At 39.9% G+C, this 21,849-nt stretch overlaps 1 protein-coding gene across 9 annotated transcripts in view; it reads right to left on the bottom strand.

Moving 5' to 3' along the window:
• LOC147035206 (ectonucleotide pyrophosphatase/phosphodiesterase family member 3-like) overlaps positions 1-21,849 on the bottom strand; it is a 123,271-nt gene that overhangs the window by 33,155 nt on the left and 68,267 nt on the right. For 6 of the 9 annotated variants that reach the window (XM_085895371.1, XM_085895330.1, XM_085895321.1 and 3 more), the window contains 5 exons: positions 19,250-19,315; positions 12,595-12,667; positions 8,253-8,361; positions 4,319-4,447; positions 4,130-4,161 (listed from right to left, as the gene is read on the bottom strand). In XM_085895371.1, the coding sequence (XP_085751497.1) occupies positions 4,130-4,161; positions 4,319-4,447; positions 8,253-8,361; positions 12,595-12,667; positions 19,250-19,315 (409 nt within the window). The remainder of the gene's footprint in view (positions 1-4,129; positions 4,162-4,318; positions 4,448-8,252; positions 8,362-12,594; positions 12,668-19,249; positions 19,316-21,849) is intronic. The other 3 variants (XM_085895334.1, XM_085895353.1, XM_085895361.1) reach the window with 3 other exon arrangements.

Raw genomic sequence — 21,849 nt, 5'->3', positions numbered from 1 at the left:
ATAAATTGATACTAGATCAATACAATTAATAGATTGATTAAGTAGTTCGAGAGAAAACATTATTTAATATTTTCTTCAATCCAATATGGCTGCCAAACCATGTGACCCATCAATTATTCCTAAACAAACTTGGACACCCAAAGCTTGGAGAACATTTGTGTGAAGTTTCCCCTCGATCTGTCCAGCCATTCTGTAAAAGACAATTTTTTTTAGGTCTTAGGGTAAATCCAATATGGCTGCCAACTATGTGACCTATGACATAATATGTGTGAAGCTTTTGTTCCTCATGGGTAGGCGGTCATAGGAGTACAGTTTCACCTCGATCTTTTCAGCCACTTCAGAGAAGATTTTTGAATGTTTTTTTTATTACGAAACCGTTCAGTTACAGATCTTTAGATTAGAAATCTTTAGATTTCGTAAGTATGTTGATGACTTCCATCCTCTGTTTGTGTGTGTTTGTTTGTTTGTAGGCACGATAACTCGAGAACAGAAGAAGCTACCAATGTCAAATTACACCACGTGATTCAGGAGGGCGATGGCTACCGCTGATTAGATTTTGGTAAAAATCGGTCAAACGTCAAGGTCACAGTGAGGTCAAACATAATTCCATAAATTCCTGTGGAGAAATGGAGTATTTTTGCTTCGGTCGACGTTCCGAGTTAGTTTTAACTTCAATTTTAATTTTGTCTTCGGTTTTTGTGATCGCTTAGGATGTTTAACACTCGTTTGTCGAAATTCTGGTAAAAATCGGATGTTTTGGAGACGTTTTAAGATTGTATAAAAAATATTGCACTCGCCGCGTAATGGGTCATCACGTGGTGCAGCGCACTCAAGCAGACGCGTCGTTGAGCCACGTAAAGGTTTTGCGTGTGCGCGCTGATGGTGTTTTCGATAAAGATGGTGTTTAAAAGTGTTTTTTTTTATCCCAATAAAGGTTATCCTCGCATGCCTGACTCGCTAAGCCATCGATTATGTAAAGATTGTTGGTGGATCACCGAATATTACGGTTTTGTGACTTTGCTAAAATAATATTAAATAATTGCGTGGAGAAATGGAGATTTTTGCTTCGGTCGACGTTACGAGTTCGTTTTAACTTCGATTGCAATTATGTTTTCACTTTTGGTAATGGTTAAGTATGCTTAACACTCGGTTGTCGAAATTATGGTAAAAATCGGATGATTTTTGAGATTGATGGCAGGTGTCGTATCTGAGGCTTAACTTAAGCTTAACTTAAGGCTTAACTGAAGATTATGCTAATTACGGGGGATTGTAACACACAGCATTACGTGCTCGTTTTAAAGTCAATTTCAATACTGTCTTCAATTTTGGTAATGGTTTAGTATGCGTAACACTCGGTTGTCGAAATTCTGGTAAAAATCGGATGTTTTATGAGAGGTTTGGTACAGAATCATCGTAGAAACTTCTGGTTTGCGTCGCTACCTTCTCGAGAGACAGCTTTTATTAGACAAGGTCAGAGGTCAAGTTGACGATTTCGTAAGTACCAGTCTATGACTGCTTGTTTATTTTGTTTTTTTTTAAATATGGCTTCCAAATCACATGACGGATGTTGTCATCAAACTGTTTTCCTGTGGACCATTTTATCCCAAGATGACCCTCAAAATTTTTCATTCTGATCAGATGTAGTGTTTTACATGTGCAATTATGACGTCATAATGAAGGCACCTATGGCATCATAAAAAATCAGACTTATTCCCCATGAGGAGTACTTGGCGTGTGCCAAGTTTCAATTTTTTCCTTGGTGCGGTTTCAGAGATAGAAGTTGAATTTTTTTTCTGTTTTTACAACATGGCTGCCACACAACATGACCTATGACGTCATAATTATGATTCAACCATTTTTCATGAGAAGGCGCACCTATGGTGAAAATTTCTTCTAAATCTGATAAGCAATTGCGGAGAAAAACATGAAAGTTCTATACGGACAAACAAACAAACAAGCAGTCATAGACTGGTACTTACGAAATCGTCAACTTGACCTCTGACCTTGTCTAATAAAAGCTGTCTCTCGAGAAGGTAGCGACGCAAACCAGAAGTTTCTACGATGATTCTGTACCAAACTATCAAAAATCGAATGTTTTGGATGTTTGACCTCACTGTGACCTTGACCTTTGACCGATTTTGAAGAAAATCTAATCAGCACTAGCCATCACCCTCCTGAATCACGTGGTGTAATTTGACATTGGTAGCTTCTTCCGTTCTCGAGTTATCATGCCTACAAACAAACACACAGAGCACGGAAGTGATCAATATACTTACGAAATCTTTAGATTTCGTAAATAACAAATGGACGCAAATGCAATACCCTCTCCTTCGGCGATATATTTTCATGTAAAAGTGTCAGCTGATTTCAGTGATTTTAAATTCAACACCAAGTCATAAGTAACTGTCAACTGTGAATGACAAACTCGTAAAATATTTGTGAATAAGATTATAGTTATATTTTTGTTACATTATGTAATGTTAAAAGAACTCCATGGTCAACACTACTGAATCCTGTTCCATAGATGGTTGAAGGAACAGATCTAATTATTGATATAAGAACAGATCTAATTTTTAATGCTTCATCATAATTATTGATAAACGTCTCCAAAGGACAAGTTGCCATAGCTCAGGAAGACCTGAATGTTTCAGGTCACACCTAAACTTCTCATTTGGTTATGTCCAAATGTAACATCAAAGATTGAAAGGTGGGCAAATATTTTTGCCTGATACAAAAGGCTATTTGTTTTCCTAAGTAGTTGGATAAAGTGCACGTTTTTATTTTATTTAAACAAAATATTTTACCTCGCGCACATGAAGCAAAAAGCGATGTGAAGCAATTGGTTCACATCAGTCCATCTGTATGTCTATCTGTGTATCTGTCTAATCAGTTTATGATCGAAGAACAGCTTATTTCATTTGGTTGTTATATTTTAAACACAAATCGGAACATAAATCGGAAGACAAGTCTTTTGTTTCACTGTCCCTTGGCTCAGAATTCATCCCGATCACACAAGTGCAAAGAGGAGTGAGATAATATTTTTACTCTGTCTGCCTGTTAAACAAAATTGGTAATCATTCCAAGCAGGAAACTTACTGTTTTTAAGGATGCCATAATGGACAGATGCAACTGGCACGAATAACTAACGTAATGTGGTAGATAAGGTGATGAAATAGAAACTGTGGAAAACGTCAGTTAAAACCCCGAATTTATATATAGGACTTTTACAGTCTTTATTTTATTTAAATTGAATTGTATACTTGAAGACTATGCCTGGGATCCTTGGGTTGTGAGTTCCAATCCTGCTCAGCTGTTGAATCAATACCAGGTGGGGTTGATTCAACCTGTCATCCTTGATGTCAAAATGAGTGCCAGCTTTCTGGGATGATTGAGCCATTTGAGCATCCTGTGTCAGAGTGGCAACCTGTCCAGGATTGTGTCCAATAGCCCAGGATACTGCTTCAGCAGCACTGATGCTTTCTACAGAGTATGTTCCCATTGGATGGATGGATGGCCTGGAGAACACAAATTGCTTGTCATAATACTTCCAAAAACCTCCAGTTTTGCAGTGCAGTACTTTGATTTAAATAAAGGTTCCATGGGGTGGTGTATAAATAAGGGTGTTGCTTGGACTGCTTCTGGACCACTTCAAAAGTGCTAAACTATCAGATTAAAAAAAAAATTGAAATAAAAGCAAAACTGAAAAATTGAAGATTTTTTGAAAAGTAAAGTAAAATTGAAATAACACTGTGTGGGGTATCGTGTTCTATGAACTCTCCAGATTATTTTGATTTAAGGCTCATGGTTGATTTAAGAATTGTGCTATCACATGCAGGACAAAGACACAAGTAGACATTGGTATAGTTTTACCTACAATTACAATGCCAATAGTAAACAATGAACAAACAAATGGTCATTGGTAATTGAACTTTGAGTCCTCACATCATGAGCAGAAAAAAACGTTTGGGAGACAATTAACCAAAATAAAATTATGTGTTAATAAGATTGGTTGACAGCTTTTTGTTCAAGTGCAGAATCAAATCCATGAGATTTTAAGATTTTTTTTGGTGAAGATCAACATCTAAAAATCATCTTTGGTGAGTGTCGATTTGAGTCAACATGCACTTACGGAGAGCTTTTGAACAACGGATTTTGAAGGAACTGAAATAAAAGAAAATAAAAAAGTACGAGAGTTTCCAGCACACTTTTCTGCAAAATTGTACATACACCAATATGTATCAAAAATGGAAATGTTTGAGCAGGAAACAAAGTATGATGGAAAAACACAAAAGCGAAACAGGTGTGGGATAAGCCTTACAGGTGTTGTAGTCATCTGGTACATTGTATGCACGGATACGTGGAGCAGGTCCTTGGTACACGTACATGTTCGACACGTTGATATAATTTGCCAAGTGTTCTACACGCTTACAGTTGACAGCGTCCATTCCTGTGTTCATGAAAAGTTAAAAGGGAGATTAAAATTTTTAAAGTATAATATGAAGAGCAGCATCAGCTCATCTATATATTACTAAAACTCTCATCTTGTATGTATGTATGTATGTATGTATGTTTATACGTATGTTCCTGAAATACAGCCAAAACGGTACATGATAGCGCAAACATTTTAGGGCCGCCTTACTCAACATTCACCTGCGGTGTGCAGTATCAAGTTTCGTTCAAATCGGGCAACGAAAAAAAATATTAAAAAATCAATTCCCGATTCAGTCAAGTGCTCTTTGGGAGAATTTGATCAATGCAAACAACCTCAGCAGTATAGTTCGCTGGAGCTATCTTTTTTTTCTTTTTTCTTCAAGTGATTTATTTTAAAATCTCAAACATTTAGTGTAGAGACAAAGAACGATTCATTTTTAAGCATAAAATAAACATCGCCATTTTACTCGAATATTTCCGTGTTCATTAATAAATAAAATAGTGTTTAGAAGATTTTGAAGATTTAATAGGAGGAACTCAGAATAATTTTTGAAACCGTTTAAAACCGTCAGAATTGTATTTAATATGGAATAGGCAAAGCCTGGAAGCGAATGTAGAATTCTTCTTACATTCGCTTCTGACTTTACATAAAACTTGTTCACAACTGTATACTTGCCAACGATACCGTGGTACATGTAAGCGCCGCACAGCTGATGATTTTGACGCAATTTCCGGTTACTTCGGCCTGGATTCGGGATCAGCGATCAAACAATGTAAATCACGATTAAAAAATATTTTTTGATGATGCGGGAGATAACTTTATTAAAATTAACTTTGGAAAAAAATAATTGAATAAATAAATAAATAAACGATCACTTCTCGTCAAGAATAAAAGAAATTAAAAGTTCCGGAAAGAGTTTCAAAATCACTCCCGGTAATGTTAAATACAAAATAAACACTTCCTGTCATGAAAAAAAATCACTTTCGGAAGTATAGAATTAACTTTGGGAAAAAGATAATTGAATAAATAAATAAACACTTCCGGTCATGATCTCCCAGCATGCATCATTCCCCATGATAAAAACCGGAAACCAAAAAAAAAAAAACAGAAACAAAACAAAAACGGAAGCAAAATGGTCATAGCCAACGACACGGATTCACAATTGGCAGGGTATTGTGTTGTTTTTGTTGTTTCCTATTCTCTCATGTGCATGCGTTAAGTAATATTCACAAGATAGAAATAAAACCCAATTGTGTTTATACACCGCACAGCGTTTAACAACAACCGGAAGCAAAAGGTCATATCTAACGACACGGATTCCAAATAGCCAGGGGTATTGTGTTGTTGTTGTTGTTGTTGTTGTTGTTGTTGTTGTTGTTGTTGTTGTTGTTTCCTATTCTCTCACGTGCACGTGTTTACTATGAAGCTCACTGCGTTCGCTATTAAAATGACAGCATAATACAGAATTATAATGATAATTATTGATCTGCTTTTTGGCAATACAATTTAAATACATTTTATGTACTCGCCTAAGTACTTTGTAATGCATTTTTATATGGTGTTTTTTTCATACCAATTAAGTTGTTTGTTTGTTTGTTTTTACTTGTGGAGATACCCATCAAGGATGGCCAGCTGTTAGATAGTATGGAATTTGATATGATACGAGGGCCAAAAAAACAACAATCACGTGACAGAATGCAGCATGAAGTGCCATTAATGTAGCTGATAAACTCGTCAAGGAAGGTTGATGGGATGGTACGGGATTTACCTTTTTTTGTACACATAGTTGAGGCTCATGGAGGAGCTCGTGTTAGTACATTGAATGGATCAGGACACAACGGACAAAGGAACAGCAGAGAGAGGAGGGAAACACCAACAACAGAGCCAAATGCCAAGAGAGAGGGAGGCTGAAAAACAATGGGTGTGCAGAGGAATGGGGGGCAAGAAAGGATGCATGGGGGTGAACAATATGGATGCAGAAGGGAACTCTCGGGAGAGAAAACTTAAAATTTGGAAGGAGGAGGGATTGGGTAGGGTGAGGGAAGGGGGTTAACGAGGGTAGCAAATATCATGGTTTTGGATTGTGGATAATCTGAGATTGTGGGGAACAGCTGTTTTGAATACCTGGAGGGAAGAATGAGATTGAAGAGGATGTGAAAGTTGGTTCCACAAGTGAGAAAAAGAGGAACAAATGAGTGGAGGTGAGCAGTGATCCTAGATTTAAGTAGTTTCACCAGAAGGAGGTGGATGGTGGACTGTGTGAGCCCTGTAGAAACGTGGGTGGGATAAAGCACAGAAAGAGCAAAGGATGCAAGACCATAGAGGAGGCAGTAGAAGACAGAGGGATCAGCGACCTGTCTGCTATGGTGAAGTGATATGCCCATACACTCACCTTCCTGTGGGAGATTGCAATATAATCATAAAGGCCTTGGTTTCCACGGCATCAGACTGAGTAAGACGTGAGGCAGGGGAGCCAGCCCAGAGGGGAGAGCAGTGCCCCATCAAGCTGTGGATCAAAGCCTTGTTGGTGGATAGGAGCTCAGGTGTGCCAAGGAAGCACTTTGTCCAATTGAGGATGCCCAGTCGGCGGCTGGCTTTTTTGGCGAACTTTGAAATGTGGTTTGCCCAAGAAAGATCATCAGTGATTGTGAGACCCAGTAAATTGAATGACTAACCTTCCTCAGGAGGATTGTTGAGAAAGTAGATAGGAGGGTTTGCCAGATGGTCCTCTTGGAGATAGATGGTGAGAGTTTGTTTGACATTTGTTAGGATTGAAAGATGTATTCCAAGTGTTTCACATGCTTGTGATTTTTTAACAAGGCCTGAAGAGAGGGAAGAGGTTGCAGCCTACCTATCTGATGGATGAGGGATGTCACGGAAGAGGGGAGAGTCATCAGTAAATTCATATAGAGGATTTTTGAGAGAGTCAGAGAGATCTTTGATGAAAATCAAGAATAGGACTGGCTAAGAACACTGACTTGGGGCACTCCGGCCTTGACAGGGGGAGGAGATGAAAGGATTCCGTTGAATGCCAAACATTGCTAAAAGAGTAGAGGAAGTCAGGAAGCCATGTGTGGAGTTGACCTTGAATGTCATAGGCAGAGAGTTAAGGCAGGATGCCAGACTATCACAAACATAAGATATGGCCAGATAAACGGCCCTGATCTCATGCCTGGCATTGAGGGCCTCCATACTTTGTTGAGTGAGAAGAAGCAGCATGTCCAAGGTAGAGTGACATCGTCTGACCCAAATTGGTGATCTGAGATGAAGTTGTTGGAGAATAGGAAAGATTTCATATCAACAGCAATGATGGATTCCATGACCTTGCTGATGATTGGATGTAAGCAGATAGGAAGAGATTGATTTGATAAGAAGAGAGAGAGCCATATAACAGCAATAACAGTAGTAATAAAGTAATGGAATGGCAGCAAAAGCATCATCCACTGGGTTACTGTGATGTCATCCAGCATGCCGAGGGCTTTGTCAAAAAATCTGCTTTGTACTGTTCCAAATGGAATAAATGTGTGAACTGAAAGTGAATTTAGATTGTGTAAGCAGAATTGAAGACATTGTTAATTTTTTCTAAAGGGTTTGGTGATGATGTGTGAAGCAGTGAGTGAGATGGGGAATTAAAAGAGACATTTTCTTCTTATAGATAAAAATTTCACTGTTCGCTAATGTCTTTCAGAATGGTAACTATGTCATTTTTACTCAGTTTGTACTCGTGGTTTAACATGTGGTTAAACTTCCATTTCATCTGTTGGACTCAAAAGAGTCGATTGAATATCATGGATAATAGACAAAAATTCTGAAATCTTACCATGGTCAGCAACAACAATGATATTCACACACTTTTGTAGATTCCTCTGTTTTAGGCCATCCATCAGCTGCCCAACTATTTTGTCAACCAGTTGTAGAGCTTCAATGACCTATAAAGGTAAAACCAGATCTTTTAAAGACATTGTTTTGAAGTGTTTAAAGAGAGGAGTTGATCAGTAAGTTTGTAGCCTAAAAGTAAAGTATAAAATGAATAATAATAATAATAATAATAATGATAATTTTGATTTTATTCAACAATCACCAAAAAAAGTCCAAAGGCTAAGAATATTTGGTTTACAGGAAATTGTAATAAAATATACAAACGGAAAATAAAATTGATACTTTTGCAAAGAATAAACAAGTTTGAACATTGTACTGAACCATAATTATAAAACAAAGAAAAATAAATAACAGAACAGATAATTCAGTATTGTACTTCTTAAACAAAATGTGAAGACAAAAATGAAAACATGAACAAGGATATCAAATTTAGACTACAGTAGATATCAAAATTGAAAAATAGTAATTAAAAGTGCAAAAATACCATGAACAGAAAAAATGAAACAATATACACCACTAAAAATCTATGATTACTGAGGTCAAATAAACACAGAAAAACTTTTTAAAAAATAGCTCAAATGTGACTCTTCAGCAAGGGAACCATAAAGGAAAGGAATGTGGGATTGTTTGTATCAATGTGTTCGAGTTTATGGTGTTTCAATTTGTTGAAAGTTCCTCAAATTATGTCCTCATATAATCATTATCAGATTTGAGCAAAAAGGTTACGATGACGATTGAAAACAAATGAAGACTTGGCAAAGCATGTAAGGAGTTCACTGCATTTATTCAACATTAAAGGTAAAGTTAAAAAAGGTCGAAATCGGAAAGGTAATTTGGAAAAGTGATCATTTGCTGTACTTTTTTGAACCTGCTCAAAACATCAATATCTCCAATCAGAAATGTTGATTGGAACAGCAATGAAGAGTTTATAAATTTTAAAACAAAAACAAACAAAAAAAAATTGAATACAAGCACAAATAAGATATACAAATGTTGGTGCTGTTCCAATAAATGGAGAGAAAAATCCATTTAAAGAGCGAATGGGAGAAAAAGTTATGGTAAAGTCATGGATGCCATTATTTTATATCAATTCAGGACTTCTTCTTCAACCATGATATATCAATCACCCAAATGACAAGAAATCGACCAAAAGTCCTGCATAATAGTTTGATCAATTTTGTTACCACAAACAGCTGATACACGTACAAAATGTGTGTTATCAAATGTACATTCATCTTTACATTCAACTCTTTTCAGTGTGTCCATTCAATTTTTAAAGGAAAGAGATAAAAAAAATTTAAATCACAAGAACCCCATGTTTAAATCAATTTTTTTTAAAAAATGAATAATTAAAAGTGCAAAAATACCATGAACAATGAAAACGAATTTTTACACCATAAAAAATTATGAAGACTGAGGTCAAATAATCAGAAAAAAAAGAAGCAGGAAGTAAAACTGTCCCATAAATCAAAGGACAACAACCAGAAATCAACACACTGCACATCAAAACTAGAACAGTACTCGGTAGAGTGCATCCCCCCACCAGGCTGAACAGGTCACATTTTGTCTCCCACTGACAGGCCAGATCTGCATCTGGACCTTAAACAAAATTTAATCAGCTTGTTCTTGAAACCTAACCAACTCATCTACCAAGTTTTATGATAATCTGTCCACAACTTTATGAAATGTCATTCCACATATCGTTTTTGGCCCCATCTGTCAATGATGAAGAATTACTTGAAAATTAAAAAAAATTCTCGTGTCCGGATATGGTTCTTCACCAAAATCGAATCAATTCATCCTTGTCACACACCAAACTTGTCCACCAAGTTTTATTTGAATTGGGTACAACAAAAATGGGTACAAAAAGGGGGAACTCCCCACCTTGGAAGAACCAAAAAGGACAGAACGGAAGGAGCCAGACACACTTGGGCAGTGTACTGCCATACTACCCAGGCCTTTCTGAAAGGATTGGCAGGATAGTATGTGGCTCACGGATTGGTGTAGCCTAACAAGCCTTTACGCACCATCCGTAATGTCATCTCAAAACTAAAGGACACAATACGAACTGGTGATAAATTAGTAGTTTACCATTCATCATGCAAAGACTGTGATCAATTCTACATTGGTTAAACTGGAAGAAATTTAAAAACAACGGCTAGATAAACATGACAGAGCAATGAGGCTTGGAAAGTTGACACAGTCAGCCATAGCACGTCATTGCCTTCAATCTGGACACAAATTTGACTTTGATGGGACCCGTGTCCTAGACACTGCATCTAACAAGCGACATAGGTTGATTTTGGAAGTGTGGCATGTGAAGAGCTGGAAGGGTGGTCTAAATGGGGAGATGGAGGACATACCCACACAGTACACACCTCTGATGCAAATGGAAAAAAAAAATGGATGGTGCAAACGGCTGGATAAGGTGAGCAACAAATAACACTTAATCCCAAACACCACATCCACATGTGCACAACACCCAACAGGAACCCCAACACTCGCACAACCAACACCTCATCATGTCCAACCCGGACACAAAACCAGCCTTGTTTGTGCCCTGGAAACACAAAAACAACAAGCGTACACACGTGCTCACCCACACACACACACAACACCAGGTCACGTGCAAGTAAAAACAAAAACGAGCAGAGCACCCCTTCAATGATGTGATGACATTTGTTTTTGCTTTTGCAAAATAAAAAAGCACTTCTCCATTTGACCTCAAGCACCAGCACGTGACCAGAAATGAGCAGTCATATCGAAATATAAACCGGACACGTGCCGAGGCTCAGGGTCTATTGTGCCTGATGTGCCAGCTTGTTGGAATCTGACATTGAGTCAGAATTGGGAGGGAGCGGTGTACAATAATTGATTGATCAATTAATTTCATAATTAAAATAAATAAATAATCGTAAAATAATTAATTTCCTAATCAATTGGCTAATAGCATACCTAAACCACCACTGCTTCATTTGAATCTGTAATTTTTTGAAAATTAAGGATGAAAAATTAAAAAAATTCATTGATTAACCAATAAAACAAAAATACCCTTTATAGTCGAATCACTTGTTCACTGTCATGTCCAAATATCAGCTTCCTATGTCAAAAGGTGCCTGAGATATTGCCCATATGAGAAAGAAAATAAATAAGAAATGAATAAATCGCTCATAATTTAGTAATCAATTAATTGATTCATCAAAAAATAAAAAAATACATTTTTTTGGCAAAGCACGTATTCACTTTTGTCCCCAAATTTCAGCTTCCAAGCTCAAAGGATGACTGCGATATCACCCAGACAAACAAAGAACAAAACAAACGAACAAACAAGAAAAAAACAACAAACGGAGTAAAAACTGAGTACTCCCTTCCTTCAGTGCCCAGCGATGACGTAATGTATCACCTGGATATGGAAGTGGGAAGGAGCAGTGTCCAACAATGATTTCCTTTACAATTATGATACAACAACTTCTCAAAGCAATGGAAAGGAAGATTGCCCTGAAGTTCCACAGAATAGAAGGAATGATCCACAATTGCAGCATTAAATAACATGAGAGTCCCACTAGATATTCACCTTACCATCATAATTTCACCCATTTATTTAAAAAAAATGCCTGGTGTTGGCATAATGGTTGGTGTGGTGGGCTTGGGATCCAAGGGTACGAAGTTCAATTCACAATTGGCTGTTGAATTAAATACCAGGTGGGGTTGACTCTGCCTGTCATCCTTCCGAGGTTGGCAAAATGAGTGCCAGCATGCTGGTATACTGCGTTGGAGTGGCGACACATCCAGGAGTGTGTCCAATAGCCAAGGAGACTGCTTAGGCAGCACCAATGCTCTGCACAGGGTATGGTTCCAATGGATTGATGGATAAAAAATAAAAAGGGCTGCAGGACCTTTCAGAGTAGATGCACAACAGATGCAGGAGTAACTATAACAGCACTAGGCAGACTGCAGGCTTCCACCAGGCTGAACAGTTTATGTTTACGTTTTGTATTCCACTCATAGGCTGGATCCAGATCTGGATCTTCACCAAAATCTCATCAATATGTCCCTGTCACACACTCAAACTATCCACCAAATTTTTGACCGAATCTGTCCATAACTTTTTGAGATGGCCTGCTCACAGACAAATAAACCGACAGACAAACAGACAGACATGAGTGAAAACATAACCTCCGTCCTGCTTCCGTGGCAGAGATAATTACATTCCACAGTTCCACGTTGTACAGGAAAAAATAAAAAATAAGAATTCGGACTCGGTTAACACTTAAGGTTCTTACCTGACCGCTGACTGGTCCATAACCATGCCCAGCATGATCTGGTTGATCAAAGTACAATGTGAAGAAACCAGGACTGCAAGATTATAAAACAAAGTTGTAATGAGAGAAAATAAAAAGGTGGTAATAATAGACATGTTATGGACAGCATTTCAATCATTCATTTAAATGTTATCCACGTTATCACCTCTGCCACCGAAGGTGGATGGAGGTTATGTTTTCACCCCTGTCTGCATGTTTGTTTGTTTGATTGTTTGTGAACAGTATATCTCAGTTTTGGACGGATTCAGACGAAACTACGTGGGCAGGTTGGGTGTGTAACAAAGACGAATTAATTAGATTTTGGTGAAGATCTGCATCTGGATCTCGATGCAATAATTTTTAAAAGTGATTCTTCACCATTGAGAGTTCAGACAAAAAACGACATATAGCAGGATATCTTAAAACGGTGTGGATGGATTCGGACAAAACTTGGTGGATGAGTTGGTAAGGTTAAAAGAAAAAGCCAATTAAATTTCAGTTCAGGTCTGAATACAGATCCGGCCTATCAGTGAGATACGAAACATAAACTAATCAGCCTGGTGGAGGTATTAGTCCAGCAGCGAAGTCTGATATTTCAGATCAATTGTTCAAATTGTATAAAAGCACCAAAATTGGTACACATGTAGAATAATGTATTCCGAACAATTCTAGATATGGAGCCACCCGAGATTGTGCCTTGGTCAGCTTCGGCGACCATTTTCCAATATGGCCGCCATTCTACTTCAGTGAAATTGGCTATATGCTCTTATTTTCTTATTGTATTGGTGGTAGATATAAGGAAAGTGTAAAATTCAGTCAATTGACCATGAGAAGGCATATTCAAATATTATGAGCCAGTATTTTCGGTAAAAAAGGCATTATTTGATTTGTAAATTGCTGCTCTCCTGAAACTTTTCGCTGAAAAGTACCCATTATTGCCTGGAGAACAAGAGTCAAATGATATTCATCACATTCAATGGGTTTGGAATCAACAAAAATTTCATGATAGATTACATACTTGACTCTATTTTAAAAAGGGAACTGATAATCGTGATAATGACAAACTCAGAAAATGTAGTCAAATTATTGCACACTTCACTTTGAAGCGGCTATGGTTTACTGTCTACTACCATTCTACCAGGACACATGGTACACACAAACATCAGTCTAGTACAATATGAGTTTCTGAGCTCAAGTGTACTGGCTCTGGATCAAGAAGTCAAAACTTTTACAAGCAATGCGACTTTGCATTTGCACATTCTAAGCTAGGCCGATATCTCAGTCTGTGTCTACTGCTTCTGTCTACTGGCATTCTCCTTCACAAGCACACAGTCCAGTGCATTGCAGATTAGCCTTCTTGCATTTGCAGCGGTTTCTACCGCCTTTTTTGCAGTCGCACGACACCAGCTCGAAGCAGCTTTTTGAAGTCTCAGGGAGTGTGGTCCAGAGCGGTTCGTAGGACCCATCCTCTGTTTGCCACCAGCCCCAGCTTGTTGGTGATGGAAGCACGGGTTGAGGGACCAAGACCTGCCCCCAGACATAGCCACCCTGGAAGACTTATCTCTTCACATGCTGTTCCAAAGCATCGTAGGTAGGTGGGATGTGCTGGACGGAGTTACTCTTGGCGAAGAGTTTGTTTCTGGCCTCGTTGATGTCTGTATATGGACTGGTGCGGTCATAGAGGAGCACCACAAACCTTTCAATGTAGTGCATTGTGTCATCCTGGATGTTGACTGGCGTGATGGTCAGGGTCACAAGATAATTGGTCAGTTCTGGAAACGAGTTCCATGTGGCCCAAGCAGATTTCTTCCCATGCCCCACGAATGCTGATACCGTGTCACATCCGGTCATGGCGTGGAAGACAGGGAGGGCACGTGCCTTCTGTGGACCGAGGGAGGCAGCTATTTCATGGGCAGGGATGTAGCGGTAGTTCTTGCCCATCCCAAAGGCAATCCAGAGTTCATCCACGCATGGTAGTGCCTGGGCTACCATCACTGCCAAGACGATGACGTCGGTGTCTATGGTTCGAACTTGAATCTGACGGTGGTCATGTTCTGCAGCATGGGCCACATGTAGCATGATGCGAGTGTCCACCTCTTCTTGACCGCATGGAGCCAGAGAGCTTTCATCTTCCTGCCTTGGAAGCAGATGACTGCTTCACCATCAGTGACTACCAGCTCCTTTGCCTCATCATGGAAGGACTGCACCAGCACATCGGACAGGAAGGTGAAGAGCTCCACCTTGTTTGCGTCGACATGTAGGAAACTCTGCCAGTTTCCTGGTATGGCTGCGGTGCCCACCACGTGCCGTTGCACCCGTTTTCTTCGTTTCTCGCTTGTCGTCGTTTTCAAGGAGCCATCTTTGTAGCTATCCCAAACGAGGTCGAGATGTGAAGCACGACGCAGCTGCCCCTCGATGTATGGGATGAAGACTTGGTGGGCATATTCTTCAAATGTCTTGGCAGCGCATGAACATCTGCATGAACATCAACATCTGCATGAAGACGGTGCTGTCAAGGACAACAGAATTGACAGCAGGTGCATCAGACTGAGCTTCAGCAACACCTTCAAGGCACACCAGCAAGTCCCTTTTGCTACCCAGGTGTAGCTTACCTGCATCAGATAACGTGGGAGGGCATGCTTGATTTTCATGACGGAAGAACTCGTCCAGGTTCCCATCGCAGTTCTGGCAGCCTATGTAGAGCCTTGCAAATAAGGCCATACCATTCTTCACAGATGCTTCCTTTCCTTTGAGTGCTTTTGGTCTTCTGTCTGTTCTGAAGAGTGGGAGTTTGTTCCTCTTTATAGGTTCGTCAATAGTCTTGGTTCTGTCGATGAGGCAATCCTTTGAGTATGCCTGAAACTGTTCTTGTCCAATCTGCTTGGCAGTGCGAACTGTTTCAATCACTGCAGGATCGGAAATATCCTTGGTGTCTAGGACTGGCAAATCTGGACTATCCTCCTCGAAGGGATTCCCCAGCTCTTCAATGACAGCCACAAGTGATTGTACATCTTTGGCAAATGCTTCCTGTGCACGCGGTGTTTCTTCATGGTGACTTGTCTCCTCATTGGCATTTGGATTGGCACCACCACAACAAAATACTTCTGAACCTGTCACTGATGCTTTGTGCGAAAATGGATTTTCCCATAAAAATGACCATTTTCCCCCAATACAATGGTTGGAAATATAATAAATCAACACAAATGACATTTGCATTGTTTTCCTTTGTAAATGCACATCACATGGAGTATTTATCACCTCTGAGAAACCTACAAAGAGAATAATAATGACAGATATCCCATGTTGTTAAAGTAGAATGGCGGCCATTTTGGAAAATGGCCGCCAAAGCTGACCAAGGCAAAATCTCGAGTGGCTCCATATCCAGAATTGTTCAGAATACATTAATCAACATATGTACCAATTTTGGTGCTTTTATGAAAAGTCGAACAATTGGTTTGCTATGCTGCAGTACTATATGCACTCTGGTGAGTGCCATTCTAGTTACCTCCACCACTGGAGGTGAAGGAGGTTATGTTGTCACCCCGTTCTGTCTGTTTGTTGTTTGTTTGTGTACAGGATGTATCAAAAAGTTGTGGACGGATCCAGATGAAATTTTGTGGACAGGATGGGTGTGTGACAAGAACGAACTAATTAGATTTTGATGAAGATCCGGATCCGGATCCGGCTCGAGAATTTTTAAGTGATTCTTCACCATTGAGAGAAAGGCCTCAACTAATATAGAGCACGATATCTCAAAAAGGTGTGGACGGATTCGGACGAACTTGGTGGACACGTTGAGTGTGTGACAAGGAAGAATTGATTCTATTTTGGTGAAGATTAGGATCCGGATCCGAATCTGATCATTTTTGAAGTGATTCTTCACCATTGAGAGTTAGGGCAAAACTGATGTCTAGCACGATATCTCAAAAAGTTGTTGACGGATTCGGATGAAACTTGTTGGACATGTTAGGTGTGTGACCACGACAAATTGTTTTGATTTTGGTGAAGATCCGAATCCGGATCCGACAACTCGAATTTTAAGGGTGATTCTTCACCGTTGAGATATAGGGCTCAAAAACGATATAGAGCAAGATATTTTTAAAATGTATTGGGCCATATATGTTCTCATGGAACAGGCATTACGGGGTGGAGATAATGTCTCTACTGAGTGCCCTTCTAGTATATTCATACATTAACTTCACAACATACAAACCTCATCACAAGAAATGTATCAAATAAAAAGCAAAAATTTTATTTGCTGTTTTTCTTGATTTAAAATATTTTACAAGAAGCATTTTTGATTTGATGTCATTGATAATGCCAAAAACAACAAGAAGGGCACTCAGTACTCTACAGTTTTTGGCCCTATCAATGGTGAAGAATCACTTTAAAAACTAAATAATTCTCGTATCCGGATCCGGATCCGGATCTTCACAAAAATCGAATCAATTTGTCCTTGCCACAAAACCAACCTGCGCACCAAGTTTGATCCAAATCCGTCCACAAATTTTTGAGATATCGTGCTATATATAGTTTTAGCCCAATCTCTCAATGGTGAAAAATCACTTAAAAAATTCTCGTAGTCGGATACAGATCCGGATCCAGATATTTACCAAAATGGAATCAGTTCGTCCTTGTCACACACCCAACTTGTCCACAAAATTTCATCCGGATCCGTCTTCAAATTTTAGAGATATCCAGCACACAATATAAAACAATCAGACAAACAAACAGAGACAGAAAGGGGTGAAAATATTACCTCCTTCACATTCGGGGCAGAGGTATTAACTGAACTGCAAGTTTATTAAGCAAACAAGCTACAGATCCAACCATTTTCCACTGAGGGTCACACTTACAGGGTTAATTTACAGATATTATGCAGGACACTAAATGTACAGGTGGTCCGTGAAAGGATGGCCGTTTCTTTTTTGCTTAGTAAGCAGTGAATGTTAGCATTAAACATTGCTTAGAAATCAAGACAATCTTGTGGGAAAAAATATCTTTAGTGCATTTGGCAAATACATTTAAAAGAACATTTTAGTCTGGAGCACTCTAATCGAGTAGTGGTTGTATTGGTCAAATGCTCAACGGACGGACATTAAATTCAGATTGGTGCGACAACAAGTTTAAAATTGAATTTTTACTGTGTTTGTGGAATAATGGCTCAGGATTGGTTCATGCAAGATGGTACAACTCTCCAAACTGGAGAAGTCATCTTCAACTTTCTCAATGAAACACTTGCAGATGGATTCTCTAACTTTGCTCGTCATTGGAACTAATCTTACTGATTTATTTAAGAGGATCTGCCTTTGCACCATTATTTTGAATGGTACTGATGTCAGTGGACTACGAAGCACACAGGGTATGACCAAACAAGGAAGGTAATCAAAAGAGAGCAGATAGTACTTTCACTTCCTGTCAGGTGTGAGAGGCTCAAAGTCAAGAAGGCAGTAGGATGAAGGAGGTGACAACAGTGTGGGGTTGGTTGGCTAGACGAGATTTGGAGGCAAACATTGAGTTATGAAAATCTTCCTCATCGATAGGATATTGAGATGAGGGTATTTGAGGTGAGGGTATGGATGAAAGGGGAGCATTCACCAGAGATTGACTTTCAAGATGTCACCAGGACTTTGAAGGAGACTGGTTGTGGAGTTCAGTTTTGAAATTGGCAAGATGATTTTTTTCTGGCCTACCTTAGAGGAGACAAACCTGTTTTGAGCCTTACATGTTGAGAGAGCAAGCTATTCCTTAACTATAACTGCCTCAACTGAGAAATCGATGCACTAAGGCCACAAACTTTAATTAGGATAGCAGTACACTGGATGGGATAAACTAGTGCATAATAAAGAGGTAATCTTTGTGGAGATGTTCTCAGGCAGAATCAATGGTACATGCTGTGATGATGACAGCCAAATACTTTCATGTAATGGAAGATCGCAATCTTTGCCCATTTGTCAATGCAAGCAGCCAGATTCTGCAGCATTGAGAGAGACATAGACATAGACAGAGAGAGACAGAGACAGAGGCAGAGGGGGGAGAGAAGGGGAGAGAGAGAGAGAGGGGGAGAGACAGAGGGGATAGAGAGACAGAGGGGATAGAGAGACAGAGAGAGAGAGAGACAGAGAGAGAGAGAGAGAGAGAGAGAGAGAGAGAGAGAGAGAGAGAGAGAGAGAGAGAGAGAGAGAGAGAGAGAGAGAGAGAGAGAGAGAGAGAGAGAGAGAGAGAGAGAGAGAGAGAGAGAGAGAGAGAGAGAGAGAGAGAGAGAGAGAGAGAGAGAGAGAGAGAGAGAGAGAGAGAGAGAGAGAGAGAGAGAGAGAGAGAGAGAGAGAGAGAGAGAGAGACAGACAGACTATGACAAGGGTATATTATTATTCATGAAGTCTTCAAACTATCCAAATCCAAATCCATTGGGACCATACTCTGTACAGAATGTAGGTGCTGCCAAAGTAGCCTCCTGCGCTATTGGGCACAATCCTGGGCAGGTCGCCACTCCGACACAGGATACTCAAATGGCTCAATCATCTTAGCAAGCTGGTACTCATTTTGCCGACCTCGGAAGGATGACAAGCCGAGTCAACTCCACCTGGTATTAATTTAACAGTTTAAACTATGAAAGTTGTTTTTGCTTTCCACTCACCGCTCATCCTTTTGTAGGTCAAGCCACTCTAGTATTGTAATAACACGTGCTTCATAAGGTACTGAGCTGCAAAATGATAGTTATACAAAAGACTCATTGTCAAAATCATTGTGCTTTCTTTTCTTTCTTTTACAACCAATACTTCGAAGGAATAATATCTTCATAAATGGTGAGCAACATTATCATTTTGGAATCATAAGTAGTGATTATTTCGATATTACGAGCACATCGATAAAATGAAACAGTTGAAAATTTCCCCTATATTTTATCCATAATACATACATTAATTGTAAGATTCTCAACTTCATCAATTCATTCAATCATTTTGTTTTTGAGACTCAAACAGGATACTTGTAACTGAACTAAAGAGTCAAAATCATAAAGATCAAAAAGTCTGAATGAGCTTGGGCAGCTAAGGTACAGTCTGAAATAAAATGAGGATCTTACAATTAGCAACAGGCCTCAGGCTTGCCCTTAAAACAAGGTTACAAAAGGATCTTTACCATCTAACTTCAAGAAGAAATAGCCAATACTTTACCAAATATATATATATATATATATATATATATATATATATATATATATATATATATAAATATCTTCTTCCTCTTTCGGCTTGCTCCCGTTAGGGGTCACCACAGCAGACCAACTGTCTCCATTTTGCTCTATCCTCCACATCTTCCATTGACACTCCAACCACCCGCATGTCCGCCCTCACCGCATCCATGAACCTCTTATTTGGCCTTCCTCTTCTCCTCCTGCCTGGCGGCTCCATCTTCAACATCCTTCTCCCGATATACTCCGTTTCCCTCCTGTGCACATGTCCAAACCATCTCAATCTCGCCTCTCTCACTTTGTCTCCAACCGTCCTACCTGCGCTGTCCCTAATAATGTCCCTAATGTCCCTAATGTCCCTGTCCTACCTGCGCTGTCCTCTAATACACTCATTTCTTATCCTATCCATCCTCGTCACTCCCAACGAGAATCGCAGCATCTTTAACTCTGCCACCTCCAGCTCTGCTTCCTGTCTTTTTGTTAGCGCCACCGCCTCCAAACCATACAACATAGCTGGTTTCACTACCGTCTTGTATACTTTCCCCTTCACTCTTGCAGCTACCCTTCTGTCAAAAATCACTCCTGCAACTCTTCTCCACCCACTCCATCCTGCCTGCACTCTCTTTTTCACTTCTCTCCCACACTCTCCGTTACTTTGGACAGTTGATCCCAAGTATTTAAACCAATCCACCTTCCCCACTTCAACTCCTTGCAACTGCACCATACCACCACCCTCCCTCTCATTTACGCACATGTACTCCGTCTTACTCCTACTGACTAACATTCCCCTTCTCTCCAGTGCGTACCTCCACCTCTCAAGGCTCGCTTCAGCCTGCTCCCTACTCTCCCTACAGATCATGATGTCATCCGCGAACATCATGGTCCATGGAGACTCCAGTCTTATCTCGTCCGTCAACCTGTCCATCACCATTGCAAACAGGAAAGGGCTCAGAGTCGAACCTTGGTGCAATCCCACTTTAACCTTAAACCGGTCCGTCATTCCTACCGCACACCTCACCGCTGTCACACTGTCCTCATACATATCCTGCACGATCCTCACATACTTCTCCAACACTCCAGACTTCCTCATACAATACCACAACTCCTCTCTTGGCACCCTATCATAAGCTTTCTCTAAATCCACAAACACACAATGTAACTCTTTCTGGCCTTCCCTATACTTCTCCATCAACATTCTCAAAGCAAACATCGCATCAGTGGTGCTCTTTCCTGGCATAAACCCATATTGCTGCTCACAGATCGTCACCTCTCCTCTCAACCGAGCTTCCACTACTCTTTCCCACAACTTTATGGTGTGGCTTAACAACTTTATCCCTCTGTAATTTCCACAGCTCTGCACATCACCCTTATTCTTGAAAATCGGAACCAGTACACTTAATCTCCACTCCTCCGGCATCCTCTCACTTTCCAAGACTTTATTAAACAATCTGGTTAACAACCCCACTGCCATCTCTCCTAAGAACTTCCACGCCTCCACTGGTATACCATCTGGGCCAACCGCCTTTCCACTTTTCATCTTCTTCATAGCAGTCCTCACTTCATCCTTACTGATCCACCCCACTTCCAGATTCACTATCTCCACCTCTTCCAACCTTCTCTCTCTCTCATTTTCTTCATTCATCAGCTCCTCAAAGTACTCCATCCACCTTCTCAACACACTCTCCTCGCTCGTCAGCACATTCCCATTTGCGTCCTTTATCACCCTAACCTGCAGCACATCCTTCCCAGCTCGGTCCCTCTGTCTTGCCAATCGGTATAAATCCTTTTCCCCTTCTTTTGTATCCCACTTCTCATACAGCTCGTCATATGCCTTTTCCTTGGCCTTTGCCACCTCTCTTTTTGCTTTTCGACGCCACTCCTTGTACTCCTGCCGACTTTCTTCATCTCTCTGACTATCCCACTTCTTTTTCGCCAACCCCTTCTTCCTTATACTTTCCTGTACTTCCTCATTCCACCACCAAGTCTCCTTATCTTCCTTCCTCTGTCCAGATGTCACACCAAGTACCTTCCGAGCTATCTCCTCA

The sequence above is a fragment of the Eptatretus burgeri genome, chromosome 1, assembly GCF_056783735.1.
Source record: "Eptatretus burgeri isolate ZD-2024b chromosome 1, Ebu_testis_v1, whole genome shotgun sequence".
In the NCBI taxonomy this organism is placed as follows: Eukaryota; Metazoa; Chordata; class Myxini; order Myxiniformes; family Myxinidae; genus Eptatretus; species Eptatretus burgeri.
The sequence above is the reverse complement of the archived record's forward strand: the minus strand, read 5'-3'. Positions and strand labels throughout refer to the sequence as shown.